Here is a 20292-nt window from a genome sequence, read left to right on the forward strand (position 1 = left end):
AGGATTAATGTTTCAGGGAGCCAGGATGTCTGAGGATACTGATTTGCCTAATATGCATAAATGATTCTGATTCTGCTACACAAAGCCAGTCAGGACAGGATTTACATTAACAATGCCATGGATGATAGATGGCCAATGACCATCCTGCTACAATTATACAAAAACTATGCTATAGCTTCACTGATCAAATCAATAGCCATGGAAGAGAAAGCAGCACAAGCAGGATGCATTTTGGGGCCTTGATCTGCTTCTCTGTATTTAAGCAAACAAGCTGAGTAGGGAAGTAGTGGATTGAATTATGCTTTTTACTGTTCTCAGTAAGCACAAAGAGTAGTGCTTTCAGTGGGGTTGTTCACACAAATTGATTTGGGATTATGCAGAGGACAAAATTGGGTTCTATCTGTGGGCAGTTTTTGTTTGGTCCTTACTTAGTTTTCCTATGTATTTTGCATGCAGAAACATGCACATATATCAGCAACGCATTCATCTTTTTAAACTGATGCATCAAAATAATCTATGTTCTTTTCACGGGGCTGCTGGTACTGTTTTTAAGGTGATAGGTCTCAATACAGATAGCAGTTCATTACTAACTTTGACTATTTACCCTTAAGTTTTTTTTCCAAACAATCAAAACAACACAATGCATTAAAACAATAGTCATTGTCATCATTTTACTTCAACAAAAGGTGGTAATAACCTGAGTACCATTAAAGCAATAGCAAAATAATGGCAATAGTACAACTTCTGATTTGACAATTTCTGATGAGGTTGAACAACACAGGAGTTTTGGCAGTCCACTTTTGCTGGATCATTTAAGAGAGAACTCAGCCTCCCCCCTCAAAAAACCCCTCATACTAGTATCAAAGGGGCTTCTGTAGAGCCCTGGTGGTGCAGAGTTAATGCCTGTACTACAGCCGCTCACTCACAAACCATAAGGTTGAAAGTTCAATACCAGCCCAGGGGCTTAAACTCGACTCAGGCTTGAATCCTTCTGAGGTCACTAAAATGAGTACCCAGATTGTTGGGGGCAATTAGCTTACACTTTGTAAACCGCTTAGGGAGTGCTCAAGTACACTGATGAGCAATATAGAAATATACTGCTATTGCTACTGAGTTCCCCCCGCCTCCCTTTTTAGGGGCCAGTGTCTTTCTAGATTACCCTGAATAACTACACTTGTCCCTCCATGTTTGCAGATTTGAATTTTGCAGATTTGATTATTCACGGATTTTATTGATATGTTCTCTCTAGGAAAATTTAGGTCTTCCAGTACAACTCTGTGGTCAACTTTAACCAAATGTCGCACTGAAGGACCTACAGCTTTCTAGAGAGAACACTCCACTAGGCATTTGTAGCTCCTCCAGCACAATTCTATGGTCATTGTCTGGCAGCCATTGACCATTGTTGCATTGGAGGACCTAGAGATTCCTAGAGAGGCATTCTCTCAGGTAAAAACATGAGGGGGGTGTTGTTATTTGTGATTTTCCCACATTCGTGGGGGGTCCTGTGCCCCTAACCTCAGGGAATGTGGCAGGATGAGTGTACTCTTCCTCCCCTTTTATTTTCCTTCCTGTCACTTACCACGTGTGATGATGAGTCTTTAAATGACCATTGTATCCCAGGACACAAGGATAGTTTTGTAGACATATTAGAACCAGAATAAATGCTTACAGCTTTGCTAATCATTTTTTTTCTTACTATTTTTATTATATGATTTTTGGCAGTGGCTTGTTTCAACAACATTCTTTTCCATGCTTTAAGATGCATTCTTGAAGAACATTCATGAAATTAGAAACAGACAACATACAGTTGATTAGTTCCAGATTCAGAAAGTCTTTAAGCCCTGAAAGCAACCAGAGCTCGTGTACTTCCAAGAAGGTTACCAGCTGCTTATTTCTGTCTTTTGAATGATATGTTTTTTAATTCATCATTTTTATGGTAGAAACATTTAGGTTAATTTTTTTAAAAAAAGATACTATTATTTGCTTGTTTCATATCCAGTATCTCCTTTTCTTTGTGGAAGATTATATTTACAAAATAGTTTAGTGAAGGAAAAACCTTATGTGGTCTCATCATTTGAGGTTATTTTCCACTGCAGAGGCTTTTATGAAGTTATTATGTATATAACTTAAGAGAAAGAAGTACAAGAAGCAGCCAGTGAGTCATTTGGCTTAAGTTTTGTGGCTACACTGAGGTTTGAGAGTTATTTGTTAGCTTTTTGCTGAAAGCTATTAAATGAAGCTGGGGGAAATGCAAAGTCTGTTTGCAATTTCTGCAATATTTAAAATTGTTTCTTCTCTTTAGCATTCTGTTGTTCATGCTGTGGTAGACAGCCTGAACTCATTCAGGTTGCTCTGAGGGGTTATCTCCTTCCAGTTCCACTGGGAGACACAGATGGGTTGTCCTTGACCATTCCATGTGCCCACCTGCATTTCATTAGACAACAGCAGTTTTACATACCACACCACCATGATGACATAGCAGCTTCAGAAAACAGCGTGACCAGGATCCCCCCCACCTCCAGCCCTTGTTTCACAGAGGATCTGGCAGGCAGTTACCTTCTGACACTGTTTATAGCATATATTGGTCGACCCAGTCCCTTACTGAATCTGCTCTGGGAATTAAAGCAAGCAGCTTCACATCAGAAAGGTAAGTGTTCTCTCATGCTTTAACACTAACAATCAACCAGCCGAGGGAAGCGGTAATGAGAGCATGTCAAAACTTTGCCAATTTGCAAACTGGACACACTTGATTTTGTACATTTGCCTTCATGGTTTGTTTTCAAATGTTCCACATGTTTTGTGGGTGGTTGTTGCATTTCTTCACAGAACATGTTGGCTTCCAGAAGGGTCACTGCATATAAATGGCCAAGTCTTGAGAAAGAAAACAAGATTCTCCAAATGTAATTTTCTTCTCCTCCAAAAGCTGATTCCTACAGTCCTAGATGAATTATTTCAGATTAACAAATTTGTTGTGTTGTAAATTTGCACTTGAAAAATAAAGACACATTTGATTTCATTATAAGGATAGCATTGTAATGCATTAATGAAGAGTATCAAACAACTAATATAGTAATTTTCATGTGTCTAATTTGCCTCTTCTATAGAACTGTACAGATGTTTTCACAAAACAACTTTTTAAACTAAAAGTAAACAAAGATGTGTTCCTTGCTCACAAATTGTGTTTAAAAGAATTTTTACATCTGGATAAAATTGCTAGGATATACTGTACTGCTTGCATGAAACTTTTAAGCAGATTTCTGGATTAATGTTTTCAAACATTTGTGTCAAAGTAGTGTCATAAGTACAATGTAAGTTAACTGACAAGCCACTAAATAGTTATATTACACCTTTTCTTTTTAAATTCTGGCTGTTATGTTTGCACATACCTTGAGAGTGTGTGTGTGTGTGTGTATGTATATGTGTGTGTCTGTGTGTGTATGTATATATATATATATATATATATATATGGCTTTTATTATATCTTCTTCAGTATTTTATAAACACTCCATTAATGCTGGAACAATAAATTATATTAACATTACCAAATATATTTATTACAAATATTTCAGTACTAAACTTTTCCATGTTTTCTTTTAAGAAAGTGCTACAATGCTTACTTATAATTTACAGTTAACCAGTTATTTCAGAAATACAAGCTGTCTGATGTATACCAAACACTGTTCAAATGTCATAGAATCATTTAGAAGGCCAAGTTGTTATATTCCAAATGAGGCCTTATTCCTGATTTTCAGTGGTTTAAAAAGAGTGTTTGGTTGCATTACCATTTAAGGAAAGCTTTTAACTTTATTTTGTCCTATTTATTATTAATTTATAAGAGCTACAGCTCAAAGCCATTATTTACAGCTGGTACAGTGTGTTCACATATAAACACATTTAGAGTACAGATCAGTTTGACTGAAATCAGTGGGAGTTAAATTGTATAAAAACAATCTGATCCATATGTCTCCCCCTTTTTCACTTCTATCCTATCAAATGTTTTTCAAGGCACCAAATGGCCTGTAGTTTCCGTCAAAGTATTCCATCAAAAAACTTAGTGATCAGCATAGGCTTAACATTTTCAGATTTCAGATTTTCATTTTCACTGTAATTTTCTCCACCCAAAAAGTATGCATGGACATATGTTCACATTAAATCCCATTGCTACAATTAACTTAAAGTGCATTCACATGTTTTGTTGCCAGAAATGATGTATAATAATTAATCCAAGATGGTGAGATCATAATGTTTCACTACCAGGGGAAGGGAGGAACTCTAGTAATTATTACAAACAATAGTTTTTGGCCTTTTTTTGGCATTTTAATCTATTAAACACTAAAATAATTACTTATTACACATTTTATACTTTTCCTCTATTATGATGTAGCTAGGCAAGGAATATATCAATGATAAATAAATGATCACTGCATGAAGCTATGCAACATTATTAAGACCATTCAAATCCAATGCAGATGTGGTAGCTGCACTTCAAGGATTAGGTTGCATGGATACAATTTCCATGACAACATATCTTTCCTATTCCTGCCAGGCATCTCTTCTAAAATAAAACCTTGTCAACAGAGAACAGTAACAATGTACTTCAGTATGCAACTAGAAAAATTAAAAACTAATGTCAGACTGGATAATGCATTTAGCATTTTATTACATGATATTGTCCCCCAAGTGATGAAAGATTACTTTTTGTCATAACACATACATTTACTTGCCTCAGTATTTGGCATTCAATATGCTTTGTTTTGGGATTGGTCACTATAAAGTTATTGCAGACTTAAGGTGCAAGTCTGATTGCTGAGACATGTACTTTTGGGGAAAACCCATCATGGGATGAAAAAGATAAGTTCAATGCAGGGAATACACATTCCCTTTAATATCCAATATCCAATTTGACCCACACACACAAACAAACACACACACACACACACACACACAGTACCTCATTTGTCATAAATAATTTAATGCAATGAGTTGTTGTTAAAGAAGGAGCTGAATATATTCATCCTATTTATAATGATTTAAAGTAAGAGTAGTGAGACCATAATGCTGGGAACTACATGTGTCTCCCCAAGGATGCTTTTATGAGCCTTCACCTATGCCTTTCCCAGACCAAACTCCTTTTTTGACAAAAAAGTGTTTTGAGTCTCCTGAGAGCCACCAGCAGTGGCACTCCTCCATTAAATAAGCCCCAGTCCCCTCTACTTTAACATCTAAGAATAACCATGTAAATACACTTTTGTCCTCCAGGTTGAATTTGATAAGTTACATTTATTGATTTATTGGCATTTTATAGTTCATTCAGCCAATGGAGGAACACAGGGACAGAAAATTATTCCCCCTACACCCCCCCCCCCAGGATGCCCTGATGCTGCGCGCTGCTCCAAGTGGCACGCAGCATCATGGTGCTTCTCTGGCACTGCATCCATACAATGCAGCACTGAAGGAGCACCGCATAGCTGCAGCAATGTTCTTATGGTGACCTTTCAAGAGGGCACAAAAAGCCGCTTTTTGCACCCTCCTTTTTGCACCCTCGAAAGGCTGGATCAGTGCCATGGCATGAGGTTGCCACAGCCCTGTTCCAGCTAGAAAAGCTGTGGCATCCCGCCACCCCTTAGGGACTGTATATACAGCCCTTCAGTCTCAAAGGTGCTACAAGATCTCTTTACATGCTGGTATTCCAGACTAACATGGGCCCGTTCCGCATGGGCAAAAAGTACGTGATCAGCATGTACTAGGGTTACGAAAGGGCATCCCTTCCGGATGCCCTAACCCTAGTACATGCCGAGCACATACAAAATGGTGTCACCCTTTGTACATGAGTGCCGCCAAACGTCCACACGTCACGGCGCAGAAATGACGCTGCAAGTGCGCCATTGGTGCCTTGCGGCATCATTACTGCACCGCAAAAAGAAGCCACAACCAGGAACCCTCTCCGTTTGGAGGCTGAGGCTTCCTAGCGGCGGAAATGGAGGCGCCAGCAGACCACCCTTTTTGGGCGGTTTGTAAAGTGCCATGGCTATGAACTTCATTGCACCATGGGCTCCAGGCAGGGACTAGAACGGAACAGAAGGGTCCAGGAACGAGCGTGGAATAAGTGGGACACACATTTTACTACACGCAAAGTCCCACACTCATTCTGTTCCATTCCCCATCTGTTCCATTCCAGAGGGGGCGATATTTGAGAACTGTTCAAAACAGTGGATTGGGAAGAGAAGGGCAGGGAATGGGATGAGTGAGGGACTTCCTTGTGTGCAGTAAATAATAAAATAATAATATCTGTCCCACTTTTTGCCAGGCAATCAAAGCGGCGTACAACAAGTTAAAATACATCCATATATACATAGTGCCCCCCTTAAAAAAGATTAAACAGTATAATATTAAAAACTACAAATTAAAAACCAACTAATACAAGTAATAATCATCATGGGCAGAGTTCACTAGATGGGAAGTCTAATTCGTGGCCAAGTATTTTATTCTGGGAAGGCCTGCTGGAAGAGATACCTCTTAATGGTTTGTTTGTTTTTAAAGATCTCTAGATTGGTAATTTGATGGATCTCATCCGGCAGGCCATTCCATAAGATGGGAGCGGCTGCAGAAAATGTCCTCTGCGAAGTCACCGTCAACCTGGTCTTTAAGGGCTGTAATAAATTCCTCCCAGAGGACCTGAGTGTACGGGGCAGATTATATGGAAGCAGGCAATCCCTTAGATAAGTTAGGCCCAAGCCATGTAAGGCTTTAAAAGTGATAACCAACACCTTGTACTGTGCCCGGAAACTGATAGGCAGCCAGTGGAGTGACTTCAATATTGGTGTTATATGGTCACTCCTGTGACCAACCTGGCTGCCATATTCTATACCAACTGGAGTTTCCGGACTAGGCACAAGGGTAGCCCCATGTAGAGTGCATTGCAAAAATCAAGTCTTGAGGTTACCAGCGCATGTACTACAGTTTCGAGGTCACCCTGTTCCAGGAAAGGGCGCAGCCGATAACAGGCACTCTTGACTGTCACATTCACCTGATTCCTCATCTGAAGCATCCTCTAGTTGTTCCGTCCCCTTCCAGGCTCCTTTTGTCCCATTCTCGTCCCTGCCTGAAGCCCTGTGCGATAAAGTGCTATGTCTCTGAATTCTATGTTGTGTGAAGTCACATATGACTAACATATGAATGTCCTTAGTCTGATCCCAACATTGCAAATACATGTCAAAATAGACTGGCCAAATTCATATGATGTAATGGTTATGAGATACTGTACAACATTTTACATACATCTAGATCAGTGATCCCCAAACTGTGCCTTTTAAAAGATTTTGGACTTCAGCTCCCAAAAGCCTCAGCCATGTTGACCAATAGCCTTGGATTCTGGGAGCTGAAGTCCAAAAAACGTGAGCACAGTTTGGGGACCACTGATCTAGACATTCTTACAATCACTGCTATACCACACTGTATCCCACTTTTTCATCAAGGGCAACATCAAGGGCAACATTAATGCTGTTATTCCATTTTACCATGCATGAACTATTGTGTTAGGCTTTTAAAAAACTGACTGCTTAAGGTAGCCTGTTTGCTTTGCACCTGAGATTTGTATCCAATATTTTGAGTCCAAGTCCAATCCTCTATTACTTTTAATAGTTTATAACAATTTTATTTCACTATACTTTCAAATCAAATTTCAGTTTAAAATATTAAAGATAGCTTTATAAGACAACACCATTACTTTCCAGAATGGGATTTTAGGAATATTTATGAACACCCAGTAGCTATTACCATGATGAATCAAGGGCTTACACTTATTGTCAACTGTATTATTTACTATATTGCAGTTGGATAAAATTATTAATACCTAATGTAAGAACAGCATATATGTGACATACAAACATGTAAGAAAGCACAAAAAATGAGTTTCAAATATCTTCACTCTTCAGATATCTTTCCCTTGTAATGACCAGTCAAATAACTGTTTTCATTTCTCTCTCTCTCAACAGAAACTACTCAATGCAAAGATGCATCTGAATTCTCTTCTTTTATTCTTTTTCTTGATCAGTGGCATCTTCTGTCAATATGATTATGATGGATATTATCCTTCAGAGCCTGACTATGGATATGCTCACTCTATGTATGGGCCATCAACAGCAGTCTGTGCACCAGAATGTAACTGCCCTATAAGCTATCCCTCAGCCATGTATTGTGACAATCTTAAATTGAAAAGTCTCCCAATTGTTCCTTCTGGAATTAAATACCTATATGTCCGGAATAATATGCTTGAAGGCATAGAAGAAAATGCTTTTGATAATGTGACAGACCTGGAGTGGTTGATCCTAGATAATAACCATCTGGAAAATTCAAAAATTAAAGGAAAAGTCTTTGCCAAATTGAAGAATCTGAAAAAATTGCATATAAATTACAACAACTTAACTGAAGTTGTTGGACCGCTTCCCAATACTCTGGATGACCTGCAGCTCACCAATAACAAGATTGCAAAAATCAACCCCAATACTCTTGAAGGACTAGTGAATCTGACTGTCATTCATTTACAACACAATGAACTCAGTGGAGATGCTCTTTCTGGAGTTTTTAAGGGCTTAAATTCACTCCTTTATCTTGACCTAAGCTTCAATAAACTTTCCAAGCTGCCTACAGGACTGCCTCCTAACATACTGATGCTCTATTTTGACAATAATCAGATTACCAACGTTCCTGATGAATATTTCCAGGGTTTTAAAGCACTACAGTATTTACGTCTATCTCACAATAAACTGACAGATTCTGGTATACCAGGCAATGTTTTCAATATTTCCACCCTTGTTGAGTTGGATCTTTCCTATAATCAGTTGAAGAATATCCCAACAGTAAATGAGCACCTTGAAAACTACTACCTCCAAGTCAACCAGATTAACAGTGAGTAATGTTTCCCATTTATTTAAGTTAAAAAAGAACACAAACAAGACAGTGAGATTAACAATATAGCAAAGGAACAAATACAGATTTATTTCAAATCTGTACAATTTTCCTTTACTAATAATCCAGCACCCAGTAATCCAGTATCTGGAATCCTGTACTTCATGACACTGGTTTAAGTATGCCATCACATGGAAAGGGATCTTGAATTGTGTTCTGATAGTGAGAATATGATGATGACATTTACATTGCTGTAAACCAGCTATCAGAACACAGGGAATGAGAATGCTCAGCTGCTCCCAACTCCTCATAACATTGAAAGGGAGGAGATTAAAGTCCAAAACATACTGCAAAAATAATCCAGTCTGAGACTGCTTTAATTGTCCTGGCTCAGTGCTGGGTAATCCTTGCGAATTGTACTTTGTTGTAACACCAGAACTCTTTGCAGAGAAGGCTAAATGTCTCACAAAACTACAGTTCCCAGAATTCCTTAGCATTGACCTAGGGCAGTTAAAGCAGTCTCAAACTGGATTATTTCTGCAGTGTGTTTTGGCCCAAAGTGAATTTGTAAAACTATAGCGTCCCTGCTCAGCAACCCCATCCCACCAGGTTGTGGGGACAGGTGAGAGGAATTAAGAGAGGATCATGGAAGATTATAGCCTCTCCTATCCTCACTCACCTTAAACATGCATCACTTTTGGAGTCTTTCATTCCTCCACATGAGACTTCTTCAAAAACTACATAATTCTTGAAAACATCTAGAAGCACAGAGAAAAATTTTTCCCTTGGTGGAGCAAATATTTTAATATAGGTGGTGGTGGCAGAAAGACAAAGGTGGGAGCACAAAAGCTGTAATAAGGCATCATAAACATAGACTGCTCAGAGGTAGTAGATCTGAGACATCTGCTGTGTAGAAAATATTTTCTGTACAGAAAACATTGTTTTCCTGTTTTCTACACAGGAAACATATTTGCTGTGCAAAGAATTTCATCTCCTGCATGTGTTCAGCTCTTATAACTTTCAATTGATTTTTATAGCAGCAAATAGAAGTGGAGCGGGATCAATCCCCCTTTATTATACTATCACTATCATCATCATCATCATCATCATCATCATCATCATCTTAATTTTGGAAGAACTGTTTGTCCAAAGGATAAAAATCTATACACTTAGTCCTGACTAATGTATAAAGCATATGGATTAAGGAATTTTATAAAAACAAATTAACAACATTATTGTCATCTTTTAAAACACTTTGCATTGCAAAGTTTCAGTCTAGTTAGAAGGATTCTAAGCAATGATTCCAGAATTAGATATCACAATAAATCTAATTGGGAATCACTTTGAGCCAAAACCTGTAATACATTTTTAAAAGAAGCTTAAGGATGGGGATGTGGTGGCTTAGTGGTTAAGATGCCAGTTCTGATGATCGGAAGATCAGAAGGTTAGCAGTCCGAGGCCCAAGTGCTGTATGATGGGGTGAGCTCCTGTCACTAGTCCCAGCTTCTGCCAACCTAGCAGTTCAAAAACATGCAAAATCAAGGAGATAAATAGGTACCACTTAAGTGGGAACGTAACAGCATTCAGTGCAGTCATGCTGGCCACATGACCACCAGAGCAGTCCTCGGACAATGTTGGCTCTTCGGCTTAGAAACAGAGATGAGCACCACCCATTACAGTCAATTACGACTAGACATTCATGTCAATGGACTATCTTTACTTTTACCTTTACCTTTAAGGATGTCTGCTCAAGATAATAGTGTTTTGATAGCAGTAGACTTTTTTGGATGTAGCAGATTATCACGATATATTTCACTCTGGCTTCAAACTGAGATACTGCATTGAAACAGATTAGCCATGTCTTCAAGAGCAAGATAAGGGAGTGCTATCATGTTCATTCTCCAATACATTACCACTGACAGTATCCAGATGGCTTCATGGAATGGAAGCTGGTGGCACTGTTTTCCCAAGACTCTGCTTTTGCCTGGAAGACCTAAACCAGAGAGCAATATTTATATTGTAGGATCTCAAAAGGTTCCATCTTGGCTTGTATGCTATTTAATTTCTACATAAAACCATTTGGAGAATCCAGGGATCTCTAACAATATGTGAATGACCCCCAGCATTGTCTCTTCATTCCATTTGAGTCAGGAAAGGCTGTAGAAGTTTTGCATTAGTTCTTAGAGCTATGATGGCCCGGATGATGGCCAATAGATGAAAACTGAATCTCATCAAGGTAGAGGGTGATGGATGGATGAATTGATGGCTAGAAGGTTCCCATATTTGGGAAATGGGAATATAATCTACCCTAGATAGGAAAGAAATGAGCCAGAGTGGTGTGGGGTCTAAACACTGGACTATGACTCTGGAGATCAGTGTTCAATTCTTCCCACACTGTGACCTGGCTCAAGTCACACAGTCTTAGCTCTCCCCCCCCCCCAAAAAAAAAAAAAAAAAACCTATGATGGGTTCACAGAAATGACTTGAAAATGCACAAGAACAAAAGATAGGATTTCATTCTCCTGGAAGAAAGTTTGGTTGGTGATGCATTGCGACTGCCTGTGACAATTTTCAGAGGTACTGCAGAAGATAATGGAGGCATTTGGCTTAATATGCACTACTCCAGCGATGGTGTCTGGCACTATATAAATAAATATTAATAATAAATTGGCCCCACCTATCACATTGCTGAAAAGAAAAGAAAAACTAATTTGAATTGTATTAAAAACATTTATTCATTTGTTTGTCATGACTGAACTAAATAATCAGTTCATACCTATGTTTCAGAATGAGTGTCATCATGAGACATTGGAAATTTTTGGAAGAGAGTCATCAGTTTTACTTGCAATTTACTTGCAAACCCCTCCCCTGGTCAAACATATGTTTACCATGGAAGGAATAAGCAACTGGGGAAACAAGATGAAGAGAGGATTGAGAAACCTTGAAGTTTCTCTTCAACTTAACAAAGGCAATTTAACCAAAATATAACATTATATCCATAAATAATTCACATAGGGTCACTTTGGAGGTATGCTGTTTAAACGCTGCATGCGTCCTAAGAGGCTGGAAGCCTCACTAAAGCCACACTCCAGTCCTAAGAAATGGAGCGCAGCTGTGGCACAGCTTCTGGCTTCCTAAGATGTGTGTGTCATTTAAACAGCATACCTCCAAAGTGACCCGAAGCAGCTTTATTTTGGCCTGTCTGTTCAGGCCCATAGTTACCAGGCAGAAAAGACTGAAAGTGTTTCCAAATCTAATCAAATGGCTTAGAAAATTAATATTGTGCTAACCAAGAGACCTCTAACCAGGTTGCACAGAGCATTGTACTAATGCCATATAAAATGTGTGTGCATGGAAAGCATGTAGAGCATACAGTGGATATAATGCAAAGCAAAATCTAAGACAAATTCAAATGGGCCTACACAAAGTAATGGTCCACAGGTATTCCAAAGAGAGTTTAATAAAACCAGGTCAGATTTGAAAAGAATTTTGATGAAACATTGGCCCCATTATCTTTTTTCTCAAAGGAAAACTTTATTAGGATAAAAAACTACTTCATTCAAGAATTAGGGAATGCTCCAGACTGAAAATGGGCTAAATGTGAGGTATCAGGATGGAGATTTCAAGATATTTTTTAAACAGAATCTATTTTCTTTTAAATTCAGTCAGACCCTTTAATCCACTATTACTATAAGGATTCTAGAATTTTTAAAGTAGTTAAAAACTTTGTTCTGATTGTGAAAACAAACTTGGCAGTGGGCAATTCACTTCCATGATGTGTTCAAACAATTCTCCCTTCTTCCCTTTTCCATTCTGTCTGACAAACAAAACTCTATTTGGGATACCACTGGGGAAATCTAGGCGGGTTACAGACTGCCGAAAAGCAGGTTGCAGCGTCCGGGAACCACAGAAGCCAAACGGCGCAGTTCCCGGACGCTGCAAAGGAGTGTGAAAATCACACTCCTTCCTGCACCCTGGAAGAGACGCTGCAAGTGCTGAAGCGTGCACTCGCGGCATAATTTCTGGGGTGCGACGTGCGGACGCAGTGCGTCCGCTATGTCAAGATGGCGGCGGCCGTGTGGAACGGCTGCCGCCATTTCGTACAGACTCAGTTCGTACCAGAGTTAGGGGCATCTGGAAGAGACGTCCCTTTCTAACCCTAGTAGGGACTGAGTCCTTGCTAGGGTGCTCATTTGTAATGGGCCCTAGTGCCTCATTAGTACTTATATCCTTACTGAATGTGGGCTTAGTGGAGGGTGTTATTATCTCACTGAACTGGTCTACAAAAGATACCTCAGGGCTGTTGAGTAGTGCACATCCTCAGTCAACAAGAATTAAAACAGAACACTGCCCCAATGACTGGGTAGACATCTTAAATTACACAGCAGAAAGGGTGAGCAGGGGCAAGGCACCACTTTCCTAGATGCTGATAGTGTCTTCTGGGAAGCCTGCACAATTTTTACTGGCTTCCTGTGCTGGCACAATAGTTAGTCACTCAGGAGAAGCCCTGGTTGACTGAAGATGTGCACTGCCCAACAGCCTTGAGATGTCTGCTGTGGACCAGTTCAGTGTGATAATAACACCGCCCACTAAGCCCACATTTGGGTTTCATTATGGGTTCATGGTATTACTTGGTTTTTTGTGCAGAGAGGTTGATTAATTACTGTATAGTTTGACACAACCTGCGGACAGTTTTGCACGGGTATATGTTTCATTTGAAGGGAGAAGTCGCCTATGGACCCATCATATCCAACTGCCCTCTTATGAGACCTTGGGAGTGTAGCTACAGGAATCATGCCCAGCATAGGAACAAATGGCCCAGCTGTGTCCACAGGTGTCAGGGAATCCAGACAGTGACTTTTGTCCAGATGGAATTTCATTGCTTCCATTCCAGCAGATTCCCAGTAAGTGGACTGGGATACTGCATCATTCATCAATAGGCATGTCAACTGATGTCTGGATCCAGGTCCATGCATGGCCAAGCTTTTACAGCTCTAAACAATAAACATGTAGCTTTTAATGCGGGAGTAAAAGTCTCTCACACATTTGCCACTGGACCCACAACTAAAGCAACCAATGTTTCATATTCTATTGACAATTAAGACCTGGAGTTCTTTTCTTTACAACTCTAAACTGCAGATGTGGCAAAAGAATCACAATGAAAGGACTCTGAGTGTGATCTACTTTTGTATTCAATTTTTTATTGGCCTTTCCAATGAACTATAAACCTAACATCTGACATTAAATTGCTTAAATGTCTTTTCTTTACAAACTCATAACATCTCACTCAAAGCAATGAAAACTCTTTGAATCTAACAGAAATAAATGTCATCATTTCTACTGACATTCAAACAATACTTAATTTTTTTTGGCATTCATGAAGTTGCAAACAAATAAAGGAAATAGAGAGTTGATATGTTCTATTACTAAAATAGTATCTTTGAATTACAGAATTCCCAGTGAGCAGCTTTTGCAAGGTTGTTGGAGCACTAGCCTATTCCCGAGTAAGACATCTGCGTTTGGATGCAAACAATCTGACAAGAGCTGATCTTCCCCAAGAAATGTACAACTGTCTCCGAATGGCAGCTGATATCTCTCTGGAGTAAACTGTGTCTTATTTCATTCAGAAGCCAGCTCTGTTTTCATGCTTTACATCAGAATAATACTTCAAACTAAAATATCATCTTGGATCATACATAGTGTGTTTGTTAATAAGCAACATAAGTTTGGTCATCTTTTTTCTTTTCTTTTTTCTTTTTTTAAATGTGTATATTCTAGTAAGTCAGTGATGCAAAAGATTTGTACAGCTAAGATGTCCCATAGATTGTGGACAAAGTTGTTTTGATGTTTATTTTTTAGACTCTTTTTGGTAAGACAGCAAAGTACAGCCTGAGTTTGAAAGGGTTTTTAAAAAGCACTGTGGGTGTGCAGTCCTACTCAGGTTTGTAGAAGTCAGGCATGTTCTAATCTAGATGGAGTATTTAGTACGTTAGGGCTGGACCATATATGTACATTATTTTCACACTTTCAAATCAGACTTCTCTCCTGTTTTATAATTTCATTTTGTTTCACTATTGCAGTTATATTACACAGGAAAGCAGTCTATTATACCTATATAAACTAATAGCATTTATAGGAAAATATAGTTGAAGATCCCAGTTAAATATGATTCATGCAAAGGAGTGAGAAAACAGCAACATTTTGCAGGTTTTTATTTTGCAATTCTTTTTATGTTCATTCAGTGAAAATGTCATGGTTCCATTTGTTTAAAGCTTTAAAGCAAAATGATTATTTTACAGAAAAATATGTACACTGTTATTGTTATTCATTTATTTGCATGCTATATTTAACATAACTGTAGCAAATAAAACATAGCAAATAAAAAATCATGAGTGCAAATTATTGTTAAAAAAAGTTTGCATTTTTAAAGACTAACTGCAGATAAAAACAAACCAAAGAGGTTATTTTATATTTTGCTGAATTATTGTAAGTTTACAACTCCATGAAATAAATTGTTTTCTGTATTTTGTAGTTTTAAAAGTTCTTAAAACAAAACCTATCTTAATAATCACAATGATATATCTTGCATCAAACTTCAATTAGATGAAATTTATGCCCGTGAAAAATTGGTATGGGTGAAGAGTTACAACCAATCTATTTAAATATGGCTAATGACTTAGGGGTGAAACAGATGGCCCCAAAGGGGCAGCGTGACACCGCCCCTGAATGAGCCGGATCGGAGATGTGGCAACTGCACACCATGGCCCCGATCCAGCTATTTGCCAGCTTAAAAAGATGCAGGAAAATTTCACTCCTTTTTGAAGCACCAAAAGAGCACCCTTTCCACCACCATGGCTTTGCAGTGCTCGGGCAGTGTGCAGCGTTTAAAGGCTACACCACAGGAGTGCTGTGAAGCCAGCCCACATGTCGGCAAGCGGGTGGCTTCCAGGTGGTGTTGGGGTGGCAAAAAGCAAACCTTCATTATACCTTTTTATATAAGGGACACAATTTTACTATGCCAGTGTATATAATGGGATTTGAGCATCCACAGACTCTGGTATCCATGGAGAGTTCTGGAGCCAAACCACAGCAGATACCAAAGGCCCCACTCAGGCTTGAAGTGCATTTATACTCAAATCTAGGCAATATCTGAATGTTTTATAGCTAGATGGTGAAATAGGTAGTGGCCAACTGTAAAGTTACTAGTTTCTTACATTTTCAGTTTTCTTCCTAACACATGAAAAATATAGAAAGATACTTGCTCATTCAGATCAAAGGTCTATTTGGTCTAGCTTTCTTTTCCATAGAAGCTAGCCAGTTCTGAGTGGAAATCCTACAAGCAAGAAATCTTGGAGGAGCAACCTGTGGCTTATGTTTTCCAGTTAATGTTATATGTAAGCATGTATAGATTCTCTGATACTTGAAGTGATATATATCCACTGTAATGAATCACAATTGCTGCCTCTATCCTCCATGAATGTATATAATCCTCCTTTAGATTTTTTCAAGTTAGCAGCCATTGCTACATCTTGTGGCTTGATTTAACGATATACTCTTGTCCATGATTTACATCTTGTCCATGATTTAATGATATACACTTGTCCAACGATATACATCTTGTCCGTGATTTAACGATATACTCACTCCTGAATCTTCTACCAATCAGTTTCAGTGAGTCAGCTGGGTTCTGCTTTTTATAAAGAAAAGAGAAAAGCCTCTTGTCATCTACTCTTTCCACATCATGCTTAATTTTACACACATCTGTCTTGTCTCCATTTACTTTCTTGCTAAGCTAGCTAAACCCAAACACTTTTCCTCATAATGGAGTTGCTCCAGTCTCTTCATCATTTTGATTGCAATTTTCTGCACCATCCACAGTATAATCTCTTTTTTTCAAAATGTGTTGCCCAGAACCATAACAGTATTTCAGATGCAGTTGTAACATTGATCCCATTGTGGAGAAAGGTAGGAAATAAATCCTGGAAGATAAATAAATAAATAATCAGCTTAATACTGACAATTTTATTTTCAGATACCTTTCTAATTGCATTCAATGTGGAATTTTCTTTTTATTCTTTTTAAATAGCAGCTACTTACTGGCTTAATATTTTTATGAGCTATCTACCACATCTATGAGATTTAATTCTTGGTCAGTTGCTGTCAGCTTAGATTTCATCAGTGTATAAATGAAGCTGGGATTTGTTTGCTGAATCTCATTTGATGTGTCAATACTCATTTCCCTACTTTGAAGAGAATCTTTTGGAATGCTACACAGTCTGTTTTGTTCTCACTAAATAACTTGGTATCAAAAGCAAAGCTGGTCACTTCACTACTCACCCCTAATTTTGAATCATTTATGAACAATTTAAATAGCCCCAGTGCCAGCATGTGTACCAAAAAGTACAAGAGGCAAACAGGGATCAATTCTCAAGGGTAACTCCTATTAAGCCTTTTTTAAAACTTTCCAACACTAAATGAACAACAACAACAATAAAACAGAATAAAATACTGAAAAGACAATTTAAAGACATAGTTTTGGTTACAGATGTTTCTGAGTTTGGAACTGGGGAAGCCCTTTGCTCTAGTAAGAAAACAAACCCAAATTCCAGCAACTTAGAAAAGTTGCTTTTTTAGATGAAAATTGCTTTTTGGAATACTCTCTTATAAATAACATGGCAAGGATCTATGCTGGTTGCTGGGTTTGGCAAACTTTAGTAAAAAAAAAAAATTAAACATTTTGCACATCCAGAAAATGTTTGTGTCTTCATCCCATGGGAATTAGAAATATGTGTTATTTGAAACATACAGCTAAAGTTCTGTAAATAATACAAATCATTGTTGGGGGGAAATACTTTTTGGAGTATAGCTCCTAGAATCCCCAGGAAACCATGTCCATCTTCTATGCTGCATAGGAAATTTGGAGAGTCAAAGCCCTCAAAAGGTATAGTTTCCATATCCTGACCTGGATATCTTTGGTCATGTTCTAGGAGCTGTGCTGCCACCCCAATTTGCTTGTGTAATTACTGTAAGAAATTGTTTTTGTTTCACACATGAAAAGGCATTTAAAAAATAGAAGCATTAACCAAAAATACTAGATTTTTTTCATTTGGACTTTAAAGAGCAGTGATTCCCAAAGTGGGAGGTGCACCCTCCTTTGAGGGGTGGAAACATCCAGGGCAGTGGTAAAGGGAAAGGGGGGCAGCAGGGGTTGGTGAAAGGAAAAGGGGATGGCAGGGGGCTTTCAGTCAAAGTATTGGTGAGCAAGAAAGACAACGGGAATCAGCATCCTATAGTATCATAGTGGGCATGAGGTTTATATGAAACCTCTTTTCAGGGTCTCTTAAACCACCACACAGCCTTACTGATGACTTTGTGTGGTGATTTCTTCCAATCTTCACCTTTCCACATGAACTCACTCCTTAGCTATGACGTCAGTAGTAGTGGGAGGGAAATTATTAGTAGTGGCAGTGGGGAAGAAGTGGTGGCAAAAAGGAGCTTTCAGATTTGAAACCCTGCTTAAGCTTTGTGAAATTTGCCAGTACTTGGCTGGTAGGTCAAAGTTGCTTTGCTGTTTCTGCTTTCCTTCACTGGACAGGCTGAGAGAATAGGTGGCAGAAAAAACAATGTAGATTATCACACAGAAGGCAAGCATCCTTCTCCTGTTGTTAAATTGTGTTAATCGCATGATCAGGGAAAAGATGATCATACCACCATACACTTATCCTGTTCTTCTCCTGTCCGTAAACAGTAATGGACCCATCATTTGGTATTAATAGAAACTTACAGACAGGAGAAGAATGGGATAAGTGCATAGGGTGTGATAATCATTCCTCCATTCACACAATTAACATGGTTTAACAGTGGGAGAAGAATGCTTGCCTCTTCTGTGCAATAATCTTCTATGTTGGAGGGGCAGGGAACACTTTAAGATCTGCGGAGAAGGCATGTGTCTGCGGAAGGAGAGGGAGAAGTTTCTGGGGTTGATTCTTGGAAATAGTCCTTCACCTTAGAGTGGTTCTTGTAGTTAAAACCTCTTCCTTTCCCCATCCTTGCCAGTCTCCAGCCCAGAACATGTCACCTCTCTAAACTACTCCCCCCCCACACACACACATTGGCTGTGCCCCTGTCCACCCCTATGGAGGAGGATTGAGAGTCCTCTCTAACTGTAGAGAAGCTTGTTTCTTTGCACCTGGTCACCTTGGGATTTGCAACTGAGCAGCTGGTTGAGCAATGCTCAAGAGGGCTTTTGCCCACATTGGCCTCTGCAGCAAGGCAGTGGCATCACAAAGACTGGTATCACCTGGTAAGATAACTCATGGTTTCACAAACACCCCATTGACCTCCTCCCCTACCAGACCATACAGAATCATTAGTAATTTTTTTGTACTAACAATTCCATATATCACTGAATATAATGGCAATAGCTGTGACATAAAGAACTCCTAAACAACTATTTCATCATTCTTACTCCTGGAGCTGGAGGCATCTGTCTCCCATTCACACAAGAAACTCCAACTTCATAAATTGGGTGCAGGGGGAATCCAGGGATTCTTCCTTCTTCTAACTCCCAATCCAGAAGGCTAATAGAAAGGGGAGTCTCCAGCTTTGGGAGTGAGATGCAGGAAGAATCCTATAATGCAATTTTTTGATCTCAACTTTCTAGAGTGAGTTTTGGATCTCACCTGAGATTTCTAAAGAAATCCAACTGCTACTAAATATCAAATTCTGCCTTTAACTACATGTGTTGCATAAGATTTGTAGACAGAATCACTGTCTAAAGCTCACTCATATTTTCATATTTTAAAGCCAGTAAACAAATTAAAACCATTCCTTCAGAATCAACGGTCAGAACATGAAATATGAATGTAGAAACTACATCTGGAAGAAACTACATTATCTGGATCTTGTTATCAGTGTCTTTTTGGCTTCAGTAGTGGCCAAGCCACATCATCAGAAATTGTTGCCCTTCTGACTTTTGCATACAAAATATTCACAGCTGAGTGAATTCTGTAACTAATATATGTCTTGCATAGTGAGAAACCTTAATTTATCATTATTATTGTTTCTATCGATCTTTTGTTTTAATTGTCAAATCAAAAACAGAAATGGTCCACATTGCAACCATTTCCCTCACTTTCAACCAATTGATGAAGAAAGTTGACAAAAATATATTAGAACAAGCATCCAAATAAAGTAAGAGACATGACAAATTCATTGTAAATAGCAGAAGTCAAAGTATTTTTATTGTTTTAAAGTATTTTAAATTTTAAGAATGTAATGTTTTTAGTTGTTTGAATTTTTTAATTGTTTTTTAAACTTGTATTTTGCACATTTATAGTGTTTTAACTTGGACTGTTTTAGATTTGTAAGCCACTTTGAGTCCAT

General features: G+C 38.6%; 1 protein-coding gene across 2 annotated transcripts; it reads left to right on the forward strand.

Moving 5' to 3' along the window:
• The first annotated feature begins 2567 nt into the window (after positions 1-2567).
• LOC149312112 (lumican-like) lies at positions 2568-15369 on the forward strand. 2 transcript variants are annotated; one of them, XM_089526790.1, is made up of 3 exons: positions 2568-2647; positions 7995-8907; positions 14343-15369. In XM_089526790.1, the coding sequence occupies exons 2-3, from the start codon at positions 8013-8015 to the stop codon at positions 14453-14455; spliced, it is 1008 nt and encodes a 335-aa protein (XP_089382916.1). In that variant the 5' UTR covers positions 2568-2647; positions 7995-8012; the 3' UTR covers positions 14456-15369. The 2 variants fall into 2 exon arrangements, with proteins under 2 accessions (XP_089382916.1, XP_089382915.1); XM_089526789.1 differs by having other exon boundaries at positions 14359-15369.
• The last annotated feature ends 4923 nt before the right edge of the window (positions 15370-20292 follow it).

This window comes from Sceloporus occidentalis, unplaced genomic scaffold (assembly GCF_023333645.1).
Source record: "Sceloporus occidentalis isolate IW3139 unplaced genomic scaffold, rSceOcc1.0.p SCAF_5, whole genome shotgun sequence".
NCBI lineage: Eukaryota > Metazoa > Chordata > Lepidosauria > Squamata > Phrynosomatidae > Sceloporus > Sceloporus occidentalis.